Source organism: Haliaeetus albicilla, chromosome 5, assembly GCF_947461875.1.
Source record: "Haliaeetus albicilla chromosome 5, bHalAlb1.1, whole genome shotgun sequence".
Taxonomy (NCBI): domain Eukaryota; kingdom Metazoa; phylum Chordata; class Aves; order Accipitriformes; family Accipitridae; genus Haliaeetus; species Haliaeetus albicilla.
This window is the reverse complement of record NC_091487.1, coordinates 4,011,203-4,030,143: the sequence shown is the minus strand read 5'-3', so window position 1 is coordinate 4,030,143 and position 18,941 is coordinate 4,011,203. Positions and strand designations below refer to the sequence as shown.

At 49.9% G+C, this 18,941-nt stretch overlaps 1 protein-coding gene and 1 long non-coding RNA gene across 2 annotated transcripts; both read left to right on the top strand.

Moving 5' to 3' along the window:
- Nucleotides 1-505: 505 nt before the first annotated feature.
- LOC138685365 (uncharacterized) lies at nucleotides 506-7,281 on the top strand. The gene is made up of 3 exons (XR_011324584.1): nucleotides 506-1,271; nucleotides 2,211-2,311; nucleotides 3,963-7,281. It is a non-coding gene; the product is annotated as an uncharacterized lncRNA (long non-coding RNA).
- Nucleotides 7,282-8,408: 1,127 nt separating this feature from the next.
- Nucleotides 8,409-15,735, top strand: GNPNAT1 (glucosamine-phosphate N-acetyltransferase 1). Its single transcript, XM_069783089.1, has 6 exons — nucleotides 8,409-8,559; nucleotides 11,511-11,698; nucleotides 12,332-12,394; nucleotides 13,068-13,195; nucleotides 13,694-13,755; nucleotides 14,204-15,735. Exons 2-6 carry the CDS (start codon nucleotides 11,527-11,529, stop codon nucleotides 14,349-14,351), a joined length of 573 nt encoding a protein of 190 aa, XP_069639190.1. The 5' UTR covers nucleotides 8,409-8,559; nucleotides 11,511-11,526; the 3' UTR covers nucleotides 14,352-15,735.
- The last annotated feature ends 3,206 nt before the right edge of the window (nucleotides 15,736-18,941 follow it).

Here is an 18,941-nt window from a genome sequence, read left to right as displayed (position 1 = left end):
CCCTAAAGGCTCTCAGCGGATTTAGGCAGGAGGGCAAAGAGCTGCTGTTCGCTATCGATGACCTTGAGGAAAGAGTTTTGGGTGTTTTGCTTTTGCCCTGATGAGGCAGCAAGGGTGAGGAGGGTTCTCAGGAATGGTAAACCTGGAAAGAAGCAGTCCAGAAAGTCTTGGAAAGGCTCGAGGTGTAACGCTGGGAGCTTGAGTCACGCACAGGCTCAAGCAGAGCAGGATGAGGGGGGCCACTGCAACAGATCTGAGACCAAACACAACCCAAACAGGAGAGGTCCCTGCCTAGAGCTTGGGTCCTGGCCCAGTGATCAGATCAGCCCTTCCTCTTCGCCTGGCTCCCCCCACAACAAGAAACATCCCGAGATGCCCCCCCAAAGCAAACACACAATAAAAATGCCCTCAGCCAGCCCAGACCCCAAGGTGTCCCCATCCCTGCCCATCCTGTCGGAGGGACAGAGCTGTCCCCAGGCCACCCCCAGCCCCCGTCCATGCTGTGCTCCATCCTGGGCGGCCATCTGGAAGGACCACATCTGATTCACATCGTCTCACAGCTGAAAATCATGTGTCAGGCGCTTCAAAGGACACAGCCTTATAACCGAGGGGCTCCCCTTGAACTTAATGGCAAGCTGCCCCACCGCAGGGTCCGGGTGATGGCCGGGACCGGCTGTTTTATCTCCTGAATGATTTTTCCCCTTCCCATAAACAGGAGGAGCGGATGGGAACATGTCTGAGACTGATGGGGAAATGACGGGGCGGGGGGGTGGAGGGAGAGGGGTGTTAAATCTTCAAAAGCACCGAAATGCCGGATCCTGGAAGAGACCCTGAGAGCAGGGAATGTCGCTGGTGGGGGAACGAGCTGAGCATCAGGGAGAGCACTAGGCGAGCACTTTTAACATTTTTCTTTTTTGCAGAGTTGCAAAAAAAAAAGAAAAAGAAAATAATTTCCATGACCTAAAAGATGAGTGGACTGACCCTCCCAGCCCTGCAGCAGTGGAGACGAAGGGCCATGCTACCCCGAGGCTGGATGTGCCCCTGGGCACAGCGTGGTGCAGAGTCTGACCCCGAGTGCTCCCCCCACATCCGCAGCTGAACCCTGCGCTATCTCAGATGTCCACACAGCCTGGGAATGAGCACATCTGGAACCGACGCCTCCCAAATTGTCCTTCAAGTCAATCCCCGCCCATTAACGATGCCATTAATTAATCCAGAGTTCAAAAATAGCCCTGCAGGATTTCCTGCCTCCCCTCCAACCATACCACAAGGTAAGAGGAAGGAGGAGAAGCTCGTAAAGCAGAATTAAAGGACGATGCCCCACGGAGCCCATGGTACGTCCCTGCATTATCACTCTCATTTCATTTGGAGTGACCCCCGTCCTTCCCCTGCCCACGCACATCCAAAGCACAGCTCATTCTTCCTGTTCCACACATGCAACGCAGGCATAAGCCCTCCAAGATACACTGGGCTTCGTTAAACTCAGGTCGTTAAATTCCGAGGAAGCGCCCGGGCAATGGGGATGCAGGCAGAATGGCAGGGACCTCGTCATCTGCCGGCTGCGGGAGTGCGTCCAGACATGAAGCAAGCTGAAATTTGATGTGTAATAACTCCACCTAGAGGGAAAAGGGATGGCTGGGCAAGATGGGCCACAGGCGACCACGGCACAGCCAAGCACGTTGCCCATCGCCTGCCGGCTAGGACCAAGGAGGGATGGCTGCCTGGACACAGAGATCGCTCTGCTGCAGGTGGCCCTGGGACACCAGAGCGAGTATCGCACGATGCTCGGTCCCACGGGTGTTTCAGCCACCATCAGTTCTCTGTGAGCCCACGGCCAGCTCAGATCTGAAAGCCCAGCTGTCCCTTTCAACCCCCAGGACCAGTTGCCACTCACTGGTCTCACTTAAGCTTCGCGGCCACCCCACGGGTGACTCTCTGAGTCCTTCATTCAGGGCATTTCCCTCTGTTGTTATTTCCTTGCTGATACCTGGAGTTTCACTCCTCCCCATCACCTCCTAGGGCACGGACATCTCTGTAGATGGGCCACACAGTTCAAAACTGGTGGGGAAATCAGAGCAAACACATATCTTGTCACAGTCTCCCTCCCAGCGCTCCGATACACCCAGTGCTAAAATACCCCCCAAATCTGGGAGTTTGTTCTCTGCAACCACGTGCTCTGGCTTGCTTTCATTTCTCTTTTTTTTCAGTAGCAGATCCATCTGCAGTTTGGCTGGAGATAATGAGAGCTGGGAAGCACCTCCTGTCTCATCCAGACCGTCTGCCCATCTCCAGCCAGGACGGAGAGCTGGGGGTAGGTTGGCCACAGTCTCCCCACCACATGCAATGGGAGGAGGGGGTTCCATCAGAGAAAAATTTGGGACTGCTCTCCCCACTTGTGGCTGCATCGGGCTGAACCTCAGCACTAAAGGATGAGGGATGGAGGATGCAAATACACCCAGGGATGGATGGATGGATGGATGGACGGATGGAAGGAAGGAGAGAAGGAAGGAAGGATGAAGTATGGATGGATGGTCAGGGTGAAGCCACTGGCACAAGCTGCGGTACCTTTTCCCAGCACTCACCAGCTGCCACCAGGTCTGGTTGGTGTCCGGCCAGCCCAGAGCCCAGGAAGAGCTGGAGGAGGACCATCACCCCGGGCAGGGGAGGTGGGGGGACCACGCAGGAGCAGCCCCCCTCAGCACAGTCCATGCAGAGACATTAGCAACCTATTGAAGTTTTCACGGCCTTGCTGATCCTCTCCAGCCGTGAGCCGGCAGCCAGCAGTCACCACCACACAATTCTGAGAAACTCCCGTATTTTCTCCTCCCGCTCTTCCCAGGCCCCCACCTTTGTCAACCGGCTGTTCAGTCTCTTTCAAGCTCCGCTCACTTCAGCCCCGTTGCCCTTCCCGCGGGACTCCTGCCCGCACCGTGCTGGCTCTGGGCATGGGAATCAGCCAGCAGTTGTTTTTTTTCTTCTCTGTAACCTTGGAAATTGGAGACCAAGGGAACATCAGCTTCAGCTTCTGTTTAACAACCGCCTCTTATCACTGCTCACACAGTGCGGCCCAGGCAGAAGATAAAGCATTTCCACTGTAATGGGTAAACAGAGACCAAGCTTGCCGCGCGGCTCGCGTAGCAATATCGTCCTCTGCCTGCTCGGATTTGGGGTGTGCTTCTTCCCAGCCCCATGTTCCCCAGTGCGATGCAGGGTCCGGCATGGCTGGGTAGAGCCTCCCCTTGCTCCCAGCTCAGCTGGTTGTTAACCACTTACTTCCAAACTGCTGCACGCTTTGTCCCGCCAGCCGGCTGCCGAGGGACACGCTGAGGTTTTTCTGCCGGGGCCGCCTTCAGCCGGGGTGTCCACAGAGCTGCCGTGCTGGGACTCACGTACAAGCAGGGTGGGAGATCTCCCTCCTGCCTACAGCTCCTCTCCAAAGCCCTTCCCGCTGCTCATCCCGACAGGGCGGCAATATTGTCTTCAGGTTTTAGATGACCTGATGGTACAGGATGGACACTTACCCGTGCTCAAACCCCAGCTACCCCACAGCTGCAGAGAGGCCCGTTTTGTCCCTTAAATGTATCCCCCAGCATCCATGGCAGGGGAGGACAAGAGATCAGGGCTGTATTTCCTCTGAGGAAGCTTCGATCCTTAATTTAATTGACATAGAAATACGACCTTTGGGAAATAGAGGAAGGTCCTCCTTAACTGGCCCACTGATGGGACGTTGGGTAAGACAGCGTGTTTGCAGAGACAGTCACTAGACAAATGCCATCTTGGCACCACCGGCTTGTATTTGGTGGAAGGGAAAAAGGTAAAAGCTGTTATTTACTCACTAATCCATCCACAGAAAATGGCTTATCGAATCCACAGTGCGCTCATTTTGTACGGGAAGGTTGGGGAGATCTGCCATCCAGAGTGCTCTGCCTGCTGCTGATGCGAAAACGTCCTTCTACCTGCAGGGACCGCAAATCTCTGGAGTTACCTGCAACGCACCCTCGTACCTGCTGCACGCAGGCTCAGGACACTTTGGGATCAGAAGTACCATTGAGGCTGTCTTCCCCATTTCTCAGCTCAAGGCCAGATCTGTGCTTGATCTGATCCCAGCTCCAATTTTTTTCGGGTGAGTTGCTACTATTTTACTTCTCATAAAATAGCCACATCCAAAGGAGGGCGACAGCAGAAATTAAGTTTCTTGCTGGAGCTGCTTTTGCATGTTTTTTAAGCCCTGACTTGGACTCTGAGCCGGGATACTTGAGTATGAATGAGGCGTGATGCTCTTAGCCTCAGGTGGGGATTTTCTCCATTAAAAAAAAAAGTGTTTCTGGGCCATGGGCAGATGAGAAAACCTGAAGACACTGAACACACACTTCTTCCAGCCTCTGTGGATGGCAGGCTGGGGCTGCCTCTGCAAGGGGTGGCCTCTGCTCCCCTCTGAAAGTGACAGCTGGCGCAGGGGGCTGTGACACACCTGCGGTTCCTAACGCTTCCCCTTCCCCTGCAATTAAATTGTATTTGGCTTCTTGGCTAAGGATGGGATAATTATTTCCAGCGAGGTAGACACAGTCCAGATGCACTTCTCCTTTCATAACTGCACTGGCGTTATCGTAAATCCCAAAGAAATACCATTTCCAGGTCCCAGGCGGCCATCTGGATGGCGGCAGAGCTTTGCCAAAGAGTGCCAGGTTTCCGCTATGACTTTACTAAGTTCGAGCGGGTATTTAGTTTCTTGTTGTCCACCCGTGGGCAACATTTGGGGACACACGGCAGCATCTTTCTTTCCTCTGGCAGACAGATGGGGGTTAACCGGGTGCTGGGTCCTCTGTGAAATCCAGGTGCCCAGAGCTGGTTTATGCAGTTCTTCTGCAGGTGTTTCCACCATTTGGGATTTACTGGTGGCTGGATACAGCCTGATCTATGAGAGGTTAAAAAGAATCAAAGAGGCTGGTCCCTACGTATACTGAGCCCCAAGCATCTGTTTCCAAAACAGAATGTAAACAATTTTATTGTGGCAAGGATTTATTCGTTCTTACTGCCTTGTGTCATACGGCCAAAGGAAAGGCGAGTGCTTTTTCTCTCCTCATAAAGCAGGGTGTGTTTCAGACTCAGACATTTACATCAAGCAAGTGCATGGCTCCCTTCCCATCTTTCTGACTGTCCCGCGATCACGAATTTGCAGTTTCCCTGCCTTGTGACTGCCTTGTTCCAGCGCTGGCAAATATGGAGCAGCCAGAGGATATCACTTTCCTGTTGTTTTTTTTTTTTTTTAATCTGCAACAAAATATACTGGAGTGGAACTGGTGGAGAGGAGATGAACGCATCCGTGACACAAGTGGAAATGTGTCATTTCAACTTTCCCCTTGCTCATCAGCAACCAAATCCTGGCCTCAGAGGTACCGGGGAGATTTATCTGTTGGCTGCTGTGAATCCTCACTGGCCCTAATCACTTGACCTTTAAAAAGCCACTGCGTGGGACTTGGAGGTGTCTCAAGGAGATGTGAGAGCTCAGCAGCAGCCACGTGCCTTTCGCCAAGCTTTTGGTAAGAAGCGAAGCCTGTTTCGTGCGTGGACTCTCAGGAGCCTTCACAAAGTGATCCAGTTTCCCCTTGCTGGGTACATTAACCCAGTCCTTCCCCGCTGCCCACCTCTTCTTTAAAAACCCTTAAAAGCACCGCCATCTTCTTCCAATGTGATTAAAATTAGAGAAAAAGCTTAAAACTTTCCACGCAGGGATGGGGGTGGTTGAAAACCCGCTGGCTCCATTCTGCCCTGCCTGCACGGTTGGCCCAGGTTTTGCCAGAGGGTTTTGGATGGGCCCTGGGAGGGTGTAAAGATTAAATCTTTGTGAGAGGCTAATCCCCTCGCGACAGTGGCCCTTCTCCAAAACATCTCTGGGTTCCTGAAATGGAAGAAGGTTTCGGAGGCGCTGATAGAGGCAGTGTTCAGCTTAAGCCCCTCCGTCAGGGCAGGTTTCTTTGCTCTCTGCTTGCAAATCCAGCTGAAGAGGATCTATTCCCACCTCTGCCCACAGCCTGGCAAATTCACCTTTCCTTGGGAAGGTTCTTCCATCCAGATCATTTCCCTGCTCTGGTTTAGACCCACGCTGCTACAAAATCCACGGGCAGAAGGGTTTCTATCCTCAAGCCAAGCTGAAGTCAGTACCTGTGGTGGTAAACAGGACAGGACTGGTCTCCAGGACTAACCAAAACGGCCCTGCTGGGGCAGGGCAAGAGGTTTAACCAAACCAAAGGATTTTCTCGTCATTCTGCAACATTACACTGCAGCACATTTAGGAGCTCTGGAGGTCAGAAGCTGAGACACACACACAGAGGATAGCACTGTTCAGCTATTAAATACCACGGGCCAGATGTATGTTCTGGGTCAGGATGTCTCTACACGACCGATTGCCAGAAACTGTGAGGATGTATCTGGATAAGGCTTGTCCAAAACATGCGGTATTCCCTGTGCAGGTCCAGGACCTCTGCTCTGAGTCTCGCTGGGGAGAGCTGGGCTGACCCCATGTGGTCACGGCCTTGTTATGGCATGATTTTACTTTTTAAAAGTCACGACTTTTCACAGTTACTTAGGTAAAATGCAAAATCTACCTCGCATCTGTAAAATCTTTCCAGGAAGGAAAAGGCACCATGGAGGGAGTTAAGCTAAACCCTCGTCTGTCATTTTTCACCCAGTGGAAATGTGACTGCACTCCCAGTTTCCCCGTTTAACCAGTCAAAGCAGCACTTCCCAGTTTCTTTTCATGCACAGAAGCAAGATATGGTGTTCATTTTTTAGCATGGATGGAACCTTCCCAGTCCTCTTAATCCCTCAAAACAAAGGAAACAGAGAAGGGACAGGAGGGGAAAGCTCACACCCAGTTCATGCCTTTTCCTTGCAATAAAAGGTCAATAGTCACGGTGATTCACCCGCGAAGCCCCCAGCCCTGGCTCTGCTGGACAAGCTTGGGGCGAGCATCGCCCCCAGACTTTGGGTGTGCCTGAGCCCAGGGGGGTTGGCGTGTGTCATCTGGTCACTCCGGCCCGAAGAAGTAAAAACTAAGTAATGTTGATTGTTTCCATGGTAACAGAGAGTGATTCATTCTGAGGGTAAAGTAACAGGGGGAAGAAACATGGAAAATGAAAATCATGTCTCAGAAGCACATTGTATAATTATCTTGTTCAGCAGGCCTCCTGCTACATGCATGCCTTTTATAAAACAGTCTCTCAAGATGATCTCCAAGTTGATTGTCTTTTTTATTGAAAAGGAAGAAAAACCCTCACTCGTGCACCCTGCCAGCCTTGGAGGCTGAACAAGACCCATCCCAGCACAGGACAGCAGGGGACCAAGGGGAGTGATGGAGCCTCCAAAAATAATCCCCCAGAGATTAAAATTATCAAAGCGAGGGATGCTTTCATGGTGAAAGCTGCTGCCACCTGCAATTCCTCAGGAAAAAGAAGAACCTTTGTTTAGCCCTTTCACCCCTCCGCAGGTACCCACGAGCCCCTCCTGGGCTGTGGCCAGCTCTGGATTAAAGTGAGCAGCCCTCCAAAGCCACCAAGCAGCTTCCCAGAGGAACTCCAGAGGCCAAACCCCAGTGAAAACACAGGGAAACGTATGCAGAGCAGCCAGCAATTACACCCTGCAAGCTGCCTAGTGATCCGCTGCTTCTGAAAAGCGTCGTAGGGATCTTCACCGACCTCATGTGGTCTGGGCCTCAGTTTTACCTTTCTCCCAGAACCAAGTCCTGCAGTCAGCCCCCCCAAAATAGGGAAAGCTTTACAGGAAAGGCAGCTGGCTGAAAAAAAAAATACCTGCCAAGCTGTAAAGAGAAAGCAGGCACGGATGAGAGGAAGGTGCGATCCAGCAACCCACCCTCCTGCACCGCGCTGCCAGGAGCAGGGCTCCTCATGCCCCACTAAAGGAGAAATCATTCCCTTTGCCGAGGGACACTGCCCGCTCCCCAGCCACCCGCCTCGCTCCTGGGGGGATGCCAGTTCGGGGAGGCGAAGGGATTTTCTTTCAGGCGTCAAAACCCTGTCAGGGCAAACGCCTCAGCCTTCACGCCCCTGAGGCTCGGCCGGCCTCGCTGGCCTTCGTCCTTCCTCCCGCCGACCCCATCGGGGCCACTGCCAGGGTGAAACGGCCCTTCAGGTCGGGGAGAGGAGGGAAGGGCGACGGGGCAGGGGGGTGCTCCGCGGGAACGCCGAGGCCGGGCAGCGGCAGCGACGCCCGCCCGCCGCCCGCCATTTTACCCCGGCTCCGCGACCGAGAGCGCGACGCGCGACAAGAGGCGGGGCCTCTTCCAGAGAGGGGGCGCGGTCACACCGCCCACCGTCCAATCCTTGCACGGGGGCGGGGCTGTTCCCGAAAGTCGCCGGGCCGGCGTGGGGGAGGCCCGGAGATCCGAGCGTTCGGAGATGGGGCGGGGCCGGCGGGTGGCGATTGGTTGCGCGCTGGCGTGCGTGCGTGCCGGGTCCCGCCTCCTCCCCCCCTGCCACGTCCGTGCGGCGCCTGCGGCGGAGCCGGTGCGGGCGGCAGTTGGCGCCGCGGCCTCGTGCGCGGGTGAGTGCGGGCGGGGCGGACCCCCCGAGGGGCCGGGGGTGAGGTGAGGTGAGGTGAGGGCTGTGGAGACCCCCCCCTCGAGGGGTTGGGGGTGAGGTGAGGGGGTGTGGAGACCACCCGAGGGGCCGGGGCTGAGGTGAGGGCTGTGGAGACCCCCCCCCGAGGGGCTGGGGATGAGGGGATGTGGAGACCCCCCCCCCCGAGGGGCTAGGGCTGAGGTGAGGGGGTGTAGAGACCCCCCGAGGAGCCGGGGGTGAGGTGAGGGCTGTGGAGACCCCCCCCCCCCCCCCCGAGGGACTGAGGGGATGTGGAGACGCCCCCCCCCTCTGAGGGGCTAGGGCTGAGGTGAGGGGGTGTGGAGACCCCCCGAGGAACCGGGGGTGAGGTGAGGTGAGGGCTGTGGAGACCCCCCCCTCGAGGGGTTGGGGGCGAGGTGAGGGGGTGTGGAGACCCCCTGAGGGGCTGGGGGTGAGGGGGTGTGGAGAACCCCCCGAGGGGCTGGGTGAGGTGAGGGGACCCCGCTGAGGGGCTGCGTGGAGGGTGAGGGGATCCCCTCGAGGGGTTGCGGGGGGTCCCACCCCCCCCAGGGCTGCTTCAGCTGAGGGGACCCCCTGAGGGACCGCGGAGGGGGCTGTTTCAGCTGAGGGGACCCCACCGAGGGGCCGTGCAGGGCTGTTTCTCGCCCCCCTCGGGGCAGGGCCGGGGTTTGTCGCCCTGTCCCCCGACACTGGGGAGCCGGCAGAATTCTGACCGAGCACCCGGGGGGTCCCCTTGGGCAGGCAGCTCGTCTCAGGGGGCACCCCCGGCATACCGTGCTCCCTCTGCACCGGTTTTCCAGAAGAGAGCGGAGCAGAGGGAGGTGGGATGGGTGAGGGGGGTAGAACGTGTCCCGTGGGCACTGGCAGGACCCTGTCCCACTCCTGACACGGGTGGGGAGCCTGGGATGCTCCGGGGGAGACTTCAGGTGTGTACCAGGGCCAGCACCTGGTCGTGGAGTAAGGTCAGCAGGCCTGGAGGGGAAACCGGCAACCCATTGAAACAGGCCGGAGCTCTTCTCCCTCACCGTACATTGATCCTTTTTTTAATTGGCCACTGCATTTCTATCGAGTAAGTCATATTCCTGACTCCAGAAAATGGGCGAAGCTTCAAACTTCTTCCTGCTCCAGCTGTGCTGGATGTAGTTTGAAGAATCACTCTTAGTTTGTCACTAACTGCTTGAAAAGCATCAAAAATTTTATTTCCTTCATGTGTTTTTCTATTGTTGTGTGTGCTTGGTATTCTGTAAGCCTGAGCTGAAATTAATTCATCTTATGCTGTACAGTACACTATTTGAATGTTGTTATGAACACTCATGAATTCTAGGAAGGCTTTGTAACGGGACAGGGTAACGGCAATGTTAGAATAATTGAGATCTAGGAACAGAGATACCAAGTGTATTGTTGGAACCAGGGAGACTTCGGTTTTGCTTAGCAGTGACATAATTAATACACTGGCGATGGGCTTGCAGTTCTCTGCACATAACGGCATGATCTGATCGCTAAAGCTCAGGACTGGGACTCAGAAGACCTGGATTCTCACCTCTGACTCTTCCATCTATGGAAATGTTTTTCTTTGTACTTTGTTTTTCCCACTGTTTCATTTTGAAAATTCATGTGGGATGAGAATTTGTATTGTTGTTTAATTGCTGTAACAGCAATTTTTTTACTTTTATATGCAAGATTGAGATGAGAATGGGGATTTAAAGGCCAGTGTATACCAGCAGGTGGCATAAAAAAAGATTTTTGTGGTTGCTTTTTTTTCTTTTTTGAAGGAAGCTTTTTCAGTTGCGTTTCCAGAGCCACCTTCAGTTTTGAGGCTCAAATGCTGCAGTTATGCTGAGATGCTTCACAGCTAACATCCTCTGTACTTTCTCTGGGCAGCTTAACAGGGCTGTAAAATGTCTTATTTTGAGAAGTATTCATCCCAAATACATTTTTCTTTCTGATGTTTATTTGGCCTGTCCAACAGCGTGCAACTACCATAGCTTTTATGGTGCAACTAAGTTAATTTGAAATTGTATAAAGAACTTAGGAGAAGTTCCCACGATATGCTCTGTTCATACCAGAAGCCTGACCAGGTATTCCACAGGTGACAAAGTAAGAATTATTTTCCTGTGTCTAGCGATTAGGAAAATATATCCCTTTGCTTCCTCTTGTGTATTATTCAGAATTAGGGATAATTCCCAGATCTTTCTTTAATCATTAACAAGTGTCTCACCATCATCTTGGCAGTTCTGCATTTTACCTGTTAATGGACAATGAGCCGCTGTGCTTTACAGCTGAGATGGCATTAGGTTTTGTAAATATACCGAGCAAACACAACTGCATTAGAAACGCAGTACAGGCTGTAAGCGTGTGTGCAGGCTGTCATATCATCTGTGTTTTCCTATGTGTGATGGAGTGCCTCTTGGCTGAGATACTAAATATTTATGTGATGGGACTGTTTGAAAAAAGTGTACTATTCCTGCCGCCAGTTTTAAATGGAACACTAATGCAAATGATTTCCTCTATACTCAGTAAACAGTATGTTAGGGAGGTTTCTTGAGAGTGCGAGATGCTTTCCTTTTCAGAGGGCTATTGAGGTTAAATATCCCAGTTGATGTCTTATCTGTTTGGTTTTTTTCCAAGAGAAAAAACTGCCCAGATGAACATAAAAGTGCCACGTGTGTTGACTTTAGATAACGTGTGCGGTGTTGGGGTATGCGCTCTTGTGTTTAACCCAGCGGCCTAGTCCAGTGAAGGCTGAGGAGCTTCAATTGCAGATAAAGTGAACAGCAGTTCTGGTTTCATTCACCTTTCTTTGCGTCCCTGAGAAACATCACGTGGCATGATATAACCAGGGGAAATGGCATATTTAGAGATTAAAGCAAGAACAAACCAAAATGTTCCTTACCCATGTGCATTCTGTTCCAGAACACCTGTTGCAGCCATGATGCCTGTTGCAACTGTGATGCCTGATGACACACCGATGTTTGACCCAAATATTCTGCATGAACTTGACTGGAGCGAGAACACGACGACATTTTCTCCTGCTATTTCTCCTTTAGAACCAGGAGATGGCCTAGTTTTGAGACCACTTTGCACAGCTGATTTAAATCGAGGTAGAATCCTGTTTAATGATCATCCCAAATGAAAGCTAGGTGCTGAACTAGATCATATGTATTTCTGCATGATCTCTCAATAGATCAGGATTGCTCATTTTATCTGATTTGGGTTATTTTTATCAGTAAGGAATTTGAGCACTTGGCACCATGGATTGGTCGTGCTGTGTTGGGTGACCCTCAAAATTGGTTTTACTGTTTTAATAACCTCAAAACCAGTCTTAAAATTCAAGTAAAATCTTCCAAATAATCCACAGCTTCCTACTCACCACAGCTTTAGAGAGGGAGTACAGTTGTTCATACTGTTCCTTTTAATACAAAAGTAATGTGAACCAGCATATTATTCTTAGTGCATGAAGACTTCTTCAGTTCAAGCTGCAGTTTGCTGCTGATGCATTAGCTGATCCTTCAGCAGCGCTCAAGGTGGGAGTTTGATTTTAAGATTGCGGTCTAGCTCTACAACTGCAGAGCGCAGGCTTTTACATATGACTGAATTGCATGGTGCCATGGGGATGTTAACTCTCCAAAGAGCTGTGTCAGGTTGTTCTGTGCTATTTGGAGCTCTTTGTGTGTCTCTCTCCCTCACTGAGGGTTGTTGTTCCCCCCTGCCCCCCCCCTTTTTTTTTATAACAGGCTTTTTTAAAGTTCTGGGTCAGCTGACTGAAACTGGAGTTGCAAGCCCAGAGCAGTTTATCAGTAAGTATATCATTATTTCTTGGCATTTCCATAGAGGTTGCTGGGAACCAGAGGATACTGATGCTGACAGCAAATCCACTTGGCTGTGAGGCTCCCAACTGCCTGATGCCAGAGGGATTTAGTAGTTCAGGTCCCCTGAGGCAGCCTTTGGCACTCAGTGTTGGATCCAGTTGCAACTATCCCAAAGGGTTTCTTGGCTGGGATGGGCCTAAATTGTATACCTGCTTTTGAGACTGAGCTTTAGACGCCTGGCAGAAGGGACTACTGGGTGATGGCTTGTTTTGGCTGAATTAATGCAGCACCAGTAGCGAGGCAGAGGCTTGCCTTTGATCATAGCTTAACAGCGAACCTGAGCTTGCTTCACTGGTTTGACTGAGATTTAAGAAAACTTAAGAGGTGCTGCCACCATCATCATAGTGCCCATCTGCAGAGACTCTGGGGAAGGAGGGCTCTCTTGGCAGCTGAGGAAAAGGCATTTAATTTCTGCTTTTTCCTGGTTCTGTCTGGTTAGGCTGACTCTGGGGCTTTCAGGTTCTGGGGTCTTGGGTGCATCTTCCTTGTGATCCTGAACCCTGCAGTGATCTGCGTTCAGAATCTGTTGCAAGTGTTAGACTTCAGAGCAATTTAATCTGAGATTCATGGTGACTGTTCTGCTGTCTGCCTGCTCCCACAGAAACCTTTGAGCACATGAAGAGATCTGGAGATTACTACGTTACTGTCGTAGAAGACACAAATCTTGGACAGATTGTTGCTACAGCAACGCTGGTGATAGAACACAAGTTCACTCACTCCTGTGCAAAGGTATATTCTCCCGCTGCAGCTGTGAGGGAAAAGATCCTGTCCCCTTGACTCCATGAATGTTATTTTTATGGTGTTACTGTGTGACAAAGTACCTTCTGCTGAGTCAGTGACAAAGGCATCTTAAAAATATCTCCCATCCTTGGTTGCTCAGCTAAATAGTAAAAGGAAACTTTGGCTTTTCTTAAGGAAAAAGAGCAATTTGATGTCTGTCCCATTCTCCTTCCCAGTGAGCTTTTGAACTAGTCAGACTTGGTTCTGACAGAGCAGATGGCTGAGGATCTCACTGCTGTGGAGTCCCAGCTAGACGTGTGAAAACAGGGAGCTAGAGAGACAGAAATCCCTCAGCGGGGAAGGGCTGTGGTGGGACTGCAGCTCCTGCTGGGTGCTGGAAGGGGCATTCCGAGCATGTTGACCACTGGAGGAGTTGTATCGAAACAGACAGCAGAAAATTCGCACAGCAGTGTTCTGTTTGACTAACATTTGCCTGTATTTTCACAGAGAGGAAGGATAGAAGATGTTGTCGTAAGCGGGGAGTGCAGAGGAAGGCAGCTTGGTAAACTGTAAGTATTTCACCACCTTGGCCATTCCACAGCAGGCAGGGTGGCAGGCCCTTACTGAGTTGCTTTCTGCCCCCCCACCTTACTGTGCTGATGGGTGCCAGCAAACAAGCTGGCAAAGATCGCTCACCAGACCTCTGAGTGCAGGATTTTAGCTCTCCAGGTTAGCTGCAGGGCAGAGCCTCCCCAGCCAGACAGGTGAAAAGAATTTAGCCAGGAGGTATCACTAGCTGGCAGGGTGCAAGCTGAGGTTCTTGTAACATACAATTGTCTGTGAGACGCTGGTACTTTGTTCTCTTTTTTCCTTGGGATAGCAACTATCCCGTATAGTAAAGGAAAATGCAGAGTTCTGTAAAACTTCAGTATTGTTGGTCTTATAACTTTAGCTAATTAAATGTTAATTGACCCAGTGTTCAGGGCTGTTTAACTGTTGGTTTTCTGTCTTTTTCAGATTAACGTCCACCCTGACATTGCTAAGTAAGAGACTGAACTGTTACAAAATTACACTTGAGTGTCTGCCAAAAAATGTTGATTTCTATAAGAAGTTTGGCTATTCAGTATCTGAAGAAAACTACATGTTTCAACGGTTCTTTAATTAAGAACTTCTAGTCTTTTTTTTTTTTTTAAAGACTGTTGGTGGAGGAGCTTGTGCTACAAACATTCTCTTCGTGGAAAATTTATATAGTATTGCTGCAAATATTAATGATCCCTATAAATAATGAACATGAAATGTGTAAATCCTGGAAAAAAAATTACTGACATTTTAGAAGGGTCCTCTGGGTTAGGAAATAAGCGCTTAGAACTAATTTTTACTACTGTTCAGTCTAAGTGAAGCTTTTTTGTTCTAGCTGAGTTACAAAGGACTCTTGTTAAAGGGATGGTTTTTAACCAAAGGTATATATTTTTATCTCAAATTTTTTCTTGCATTGTATTTTTCTAAAGGTTTGCGCTTCTTTTCTTGGTAGCCAAAGTACAGCTCGTGGGATTGTTCTGCTGTCTGTACTTCACGGAAGGATGACGTAGCTTGGGTAGGGATGATGCTTCTCTTATGCAGAATTAGTGATACAGAATGGGCATTTGTTCTGTTCTTTCTGTGAAAGCTCACTGAAGTGCTGTTGATGTTAGCGTACCTAAAGTTTTATAGGCACTATTTTCCAAAACTGAATTTACTATTTGTGCGGGTAGGGGAGAATCCTCATGGGCTATGCTAAAGCTTGATGTTCTGAGTCTAAAAATGGATGTGTACTTCTCGCTGCAGGGATCCTGCACTTTAGCTGATAACTTTGTTTTCAGGATAATTACTTTTTTTGTGAGAAAAAAGAATAACCCAATGGTTTGTGACAGGGCAAAGGTAACTGGGAGACTGGAATATCTGGCAGACAGAATACACCCCATCTTGAGCGGGGCTCTGGCTTGTACTCAATGGGAATGTGATTGGCAGCAGTGCATTCAGCTTTACCAAACACACCCGGCCAACTTGCTGTACTTGAACTCCTGAGGGTCAGGTGGGCTGCTGTTTTGCTGGTAATGGCTTATGCCTATGGCATAGCAAACTGGCAGAGAAATCTCCCATCCTGGTCCTGAGGGATTGTTGCTGCTTTGGAGCATCCCTCTTGCTATAAGATTGGGTAAACGATTTTAGCACTTTTGCCAGCAATGGCAAGCAAGTAACGTACAAAGCTCTGGTTTCAACAGTAGTGTTTTGTGCGACGAGAGTGACAAATCCTACATCTATGAATAGGGCATTATAAATAAATGAAGGTTTGTACAGAACAGCCAGTCTTGTCTGTGAACAGTTAGGCCTTACAAAATGTTCCTTTATTGTGGTGTGGAGAGCTACTTTAAGCTGTGGTGGGGGTTCTATTTAATGTTCCTGATGGTACTCCACTCAATATAGTGTTTCCTTGGTGATGTCTGTTTTATTTATTGATTATTTTAAAAAAAAATATCTTTAAGCTGAATAAATGAAGACTGCCAAATGTATCTGGTCTGTTCTTCAGATTGCTGCCTTGTGCCTAGCAGTAGGTATCCAGAGTAGGTATGTACCTGTTGTCTTTCAGAACAGTACTGCCTGCTGCAAGTACCTTTGTTTTCCTTTCCCTAGACTGAAAAGAACACTTTTTGAGACCCCATATTGATTTTAAGCATGTGTCTGATGCACATTTGCATCTTGGCAGGTATGACTTTGATGAAGCAAGTCTTCAAAAGCAAATGTGGTGGTGGAGCCTCTGCCTGCAGCCACAAACCCCCAGCCGAGGGCCCCTCCTGCAACCAGAGGTGGGCATCCAGACATGGACACAAGCCCAGGGCTGCCAGGAACAAGGCATAGTCTGAGACCTGTGTGTCTTGGAGCCAGGCAGGAGTTTCTAACCCACTTTCTGCTCAGCAGCCACTTGTGTTTCAGCTGCCCTGCAGTTAGGCCTAGGTGCCCCATTTTCTTAGGGGTGTTCTCCCCTAAGAGAAAGCAGAGCTTCTCCCAGATGTGCTCTGCTGACAGAAGATCAAGGTGGCTTGAGCCCCAGCTCTGAACTAATTGTGTAAAATCAGCTGGGTCCAAATGACTGAGGTGGATTTTCTTGCCTTTCATAGTTTTAATTAATTCTGAATTTCCACTACTTTAAAGTGGATTATTTGAATTCTGTGATACCTACACCATCTAAATAGCTCCAGGCCCTCATTAAGAGTTTATGACAAGATTAGCACAAGTGAGGAGCAGGTGATTGTGTACCCAGCTTAGATCATTGTAAAACAAATGAATTAGGTTGAAAGCTTGGGTTTGTGGCTGCATGACAATGCCTCTGCTGGGCAGAATCCAGCTTGTCAGCATCCCTTTAGCTTTGAAGAGCTCTTTGTTCTGTACCAGAGGTGACATTCCCAACCTTGGCAGGCTACCACCCCTATGGAAACAGCAGTTACAGCAGCTCTGTGTTGAGGGGAAAGGTGCTGCCACACCTGGTTAACAGCTAGGCTGTCAGGAATTCCTCCGGAGGAAGACTGGGCTCGGTGTACATGAGGAAAGGGTTCTGGGTGTGAGCTGCAGGGCAGGAACTGGCCTGTTAACAGCAGAGGCCCTGGAAGCATTAGCTGGCAAACACACTAAACGCACTCCACAAACTGCAGGCAGATGCTGTAGAGCTGGTACTGCCCAAGACTGGGGACTGTCAAACACTGCTGCTGCTGAAGTACACCTAGTACACAGGTTTATGTATTTTTAACTGTCACAGTTCACCAGAAAAATGCCACAAATAACAGCATTTAACAGCAACAGGTGGTATTAAAGTACATGAGGCAGCCCCTAAACTGAAGCCCTGTTAATTTATCTAAAGTACAATTGGCTCAACAGGAAAGAGCAAGACCCTCCCACTCCCAGGAAACAAAGGAACAAAGGATCTTGTCCAAAATCAACCATAACATAACTACCAGCTACTCCAGTGGTGTAACATTACCTCCTCCTTGGGATTTCATTTTTTGGGTAACAGCTCTCCTCCCATGAGGAAGAGATCTCCAGCTCCTCCACTCTGTTTCCCCTAAGCTGGAAAGGGAACTTTAGCACCTGAACATACAGCTGTGGATCCCCAAAGATCCGGGTCCTGCAGCTTTGTGTCTGAACCTGGGGAAGGGAAAAAACCCCAATATTCAACCTCTGCTGGTACTCTAAGGCCACAGGGAGGGACCCCTGCTGCCAATTACCACCTTTGATTTAACCCCAGAAAGCAAACAGTAATTGAAAAACCTACTGGCTGTAAGCTAAATGAGACAGATATCACAAAGTTTTAAATAAAAGGCTTAATAATAGATATAGGAAAACTAATCTCTGAATCCCTTAGAATCTGAGGGGCAGTTATCTGCAAGGCAGCAGGCAGACAGACCAGAATGACTGTAAAGGCAGCAGCAGGGGGTAATGGCATGAAAAAAAAAGATTGGTGGAAAATCCTTAGTCATGAAGCTAGTTAGTTTGTGAAACAGCCTCCCCAGGGAAGCACCAGGACCCCAGTGAGGTAACCGAACCAGACTACACATGAACAAGTCCCTCTGCCAGGGGATAGTTAGATGAATCAAGAGTGTTCTTCCATCTGTGTTTCATCTCTACCCCTTCCCAAGGGAGCTGAAATAGAAAGCAGTTTTATGCAGAAGTTCTGGTTCCCATGCACATTTTGTCAGAAGCTTGCAGCTGGCAGTATTTGGGGAGCTGTGCAAAAAGAGACAGACATCCACAAACCCCACTGCAGCCCTGTGGTAGCCTCGTGGGGTAAGTGGTGAAACATCTGAGATTGTATTTCCCCACAGCCCCAGAAGCATTCTTTTACAGAGAGTCAGTTAACAGCACATAATAAACCCTACAACTGCAAAACCAGCACTGCATGCTTAGCCAGTCAGCTTAACACTGACAAGTTGTAGTTCTTAAGGAGCTAACAGTCACACTTCCTTTTTTCAAGCTGAAAATTTCCAAACTAAAGCATCGTACATTTCTCAGAGATTTTTTTTCTGAAGGATTTGCACTGCTCCATCACCAACACAGGTGGCAGAGGACAGACAGCAGCAAAGTTCTGCTGAACACTGGTTCAACTCCATTGAAGCTGTGAACCCTCCCCACACACAGCACTCCAGGGCCTTCCTATTCCACACCAGAAGAGGTTATTAGGCTACAAAGCCTCACCCAGGTGTCCTGGCTCAGCTACAAGCCCTGACTTACTGAAGGAGGATTTCCTCCTCAGGTGACACCAACATCTGTTCTAGCAGCATGCTTTAACCCAGGCAGTAGTTTTCAAACCAGAATCTGCTAACTGCTTGTAAAAGCCTTCACACAGGCCAAGAGCCCAGACTTGCTTTGGCAGGACTGCCCCTCAGCAAGCCTTCCCAGAAGCTGTAAGACAAGGCAGAGGATCAGTGACTAAGCAAAGATCAGCAAGTCACAGGCGTGGTCAACTTGCCTTGAATACACAAAGTGAGGCAGAACTCCTACAAAGTAAACAAGCTGCTGGACAATCCTCCAGCAAAAAGCAGCATCAGAAGAGATCCTCACAGTACAAAATGGTTTCACTGTTTAGATTCATACCTTCAAACTCAAAGATACCTGCCCTCAGAGGGTCCCCCTTAGCACAGGTTGCTCATTCTGAGACTGACAGACAACATTGGCCATTCACACACAGCCATACCAGAGTACAGGGAGATAGCTGGATGCTCAGATC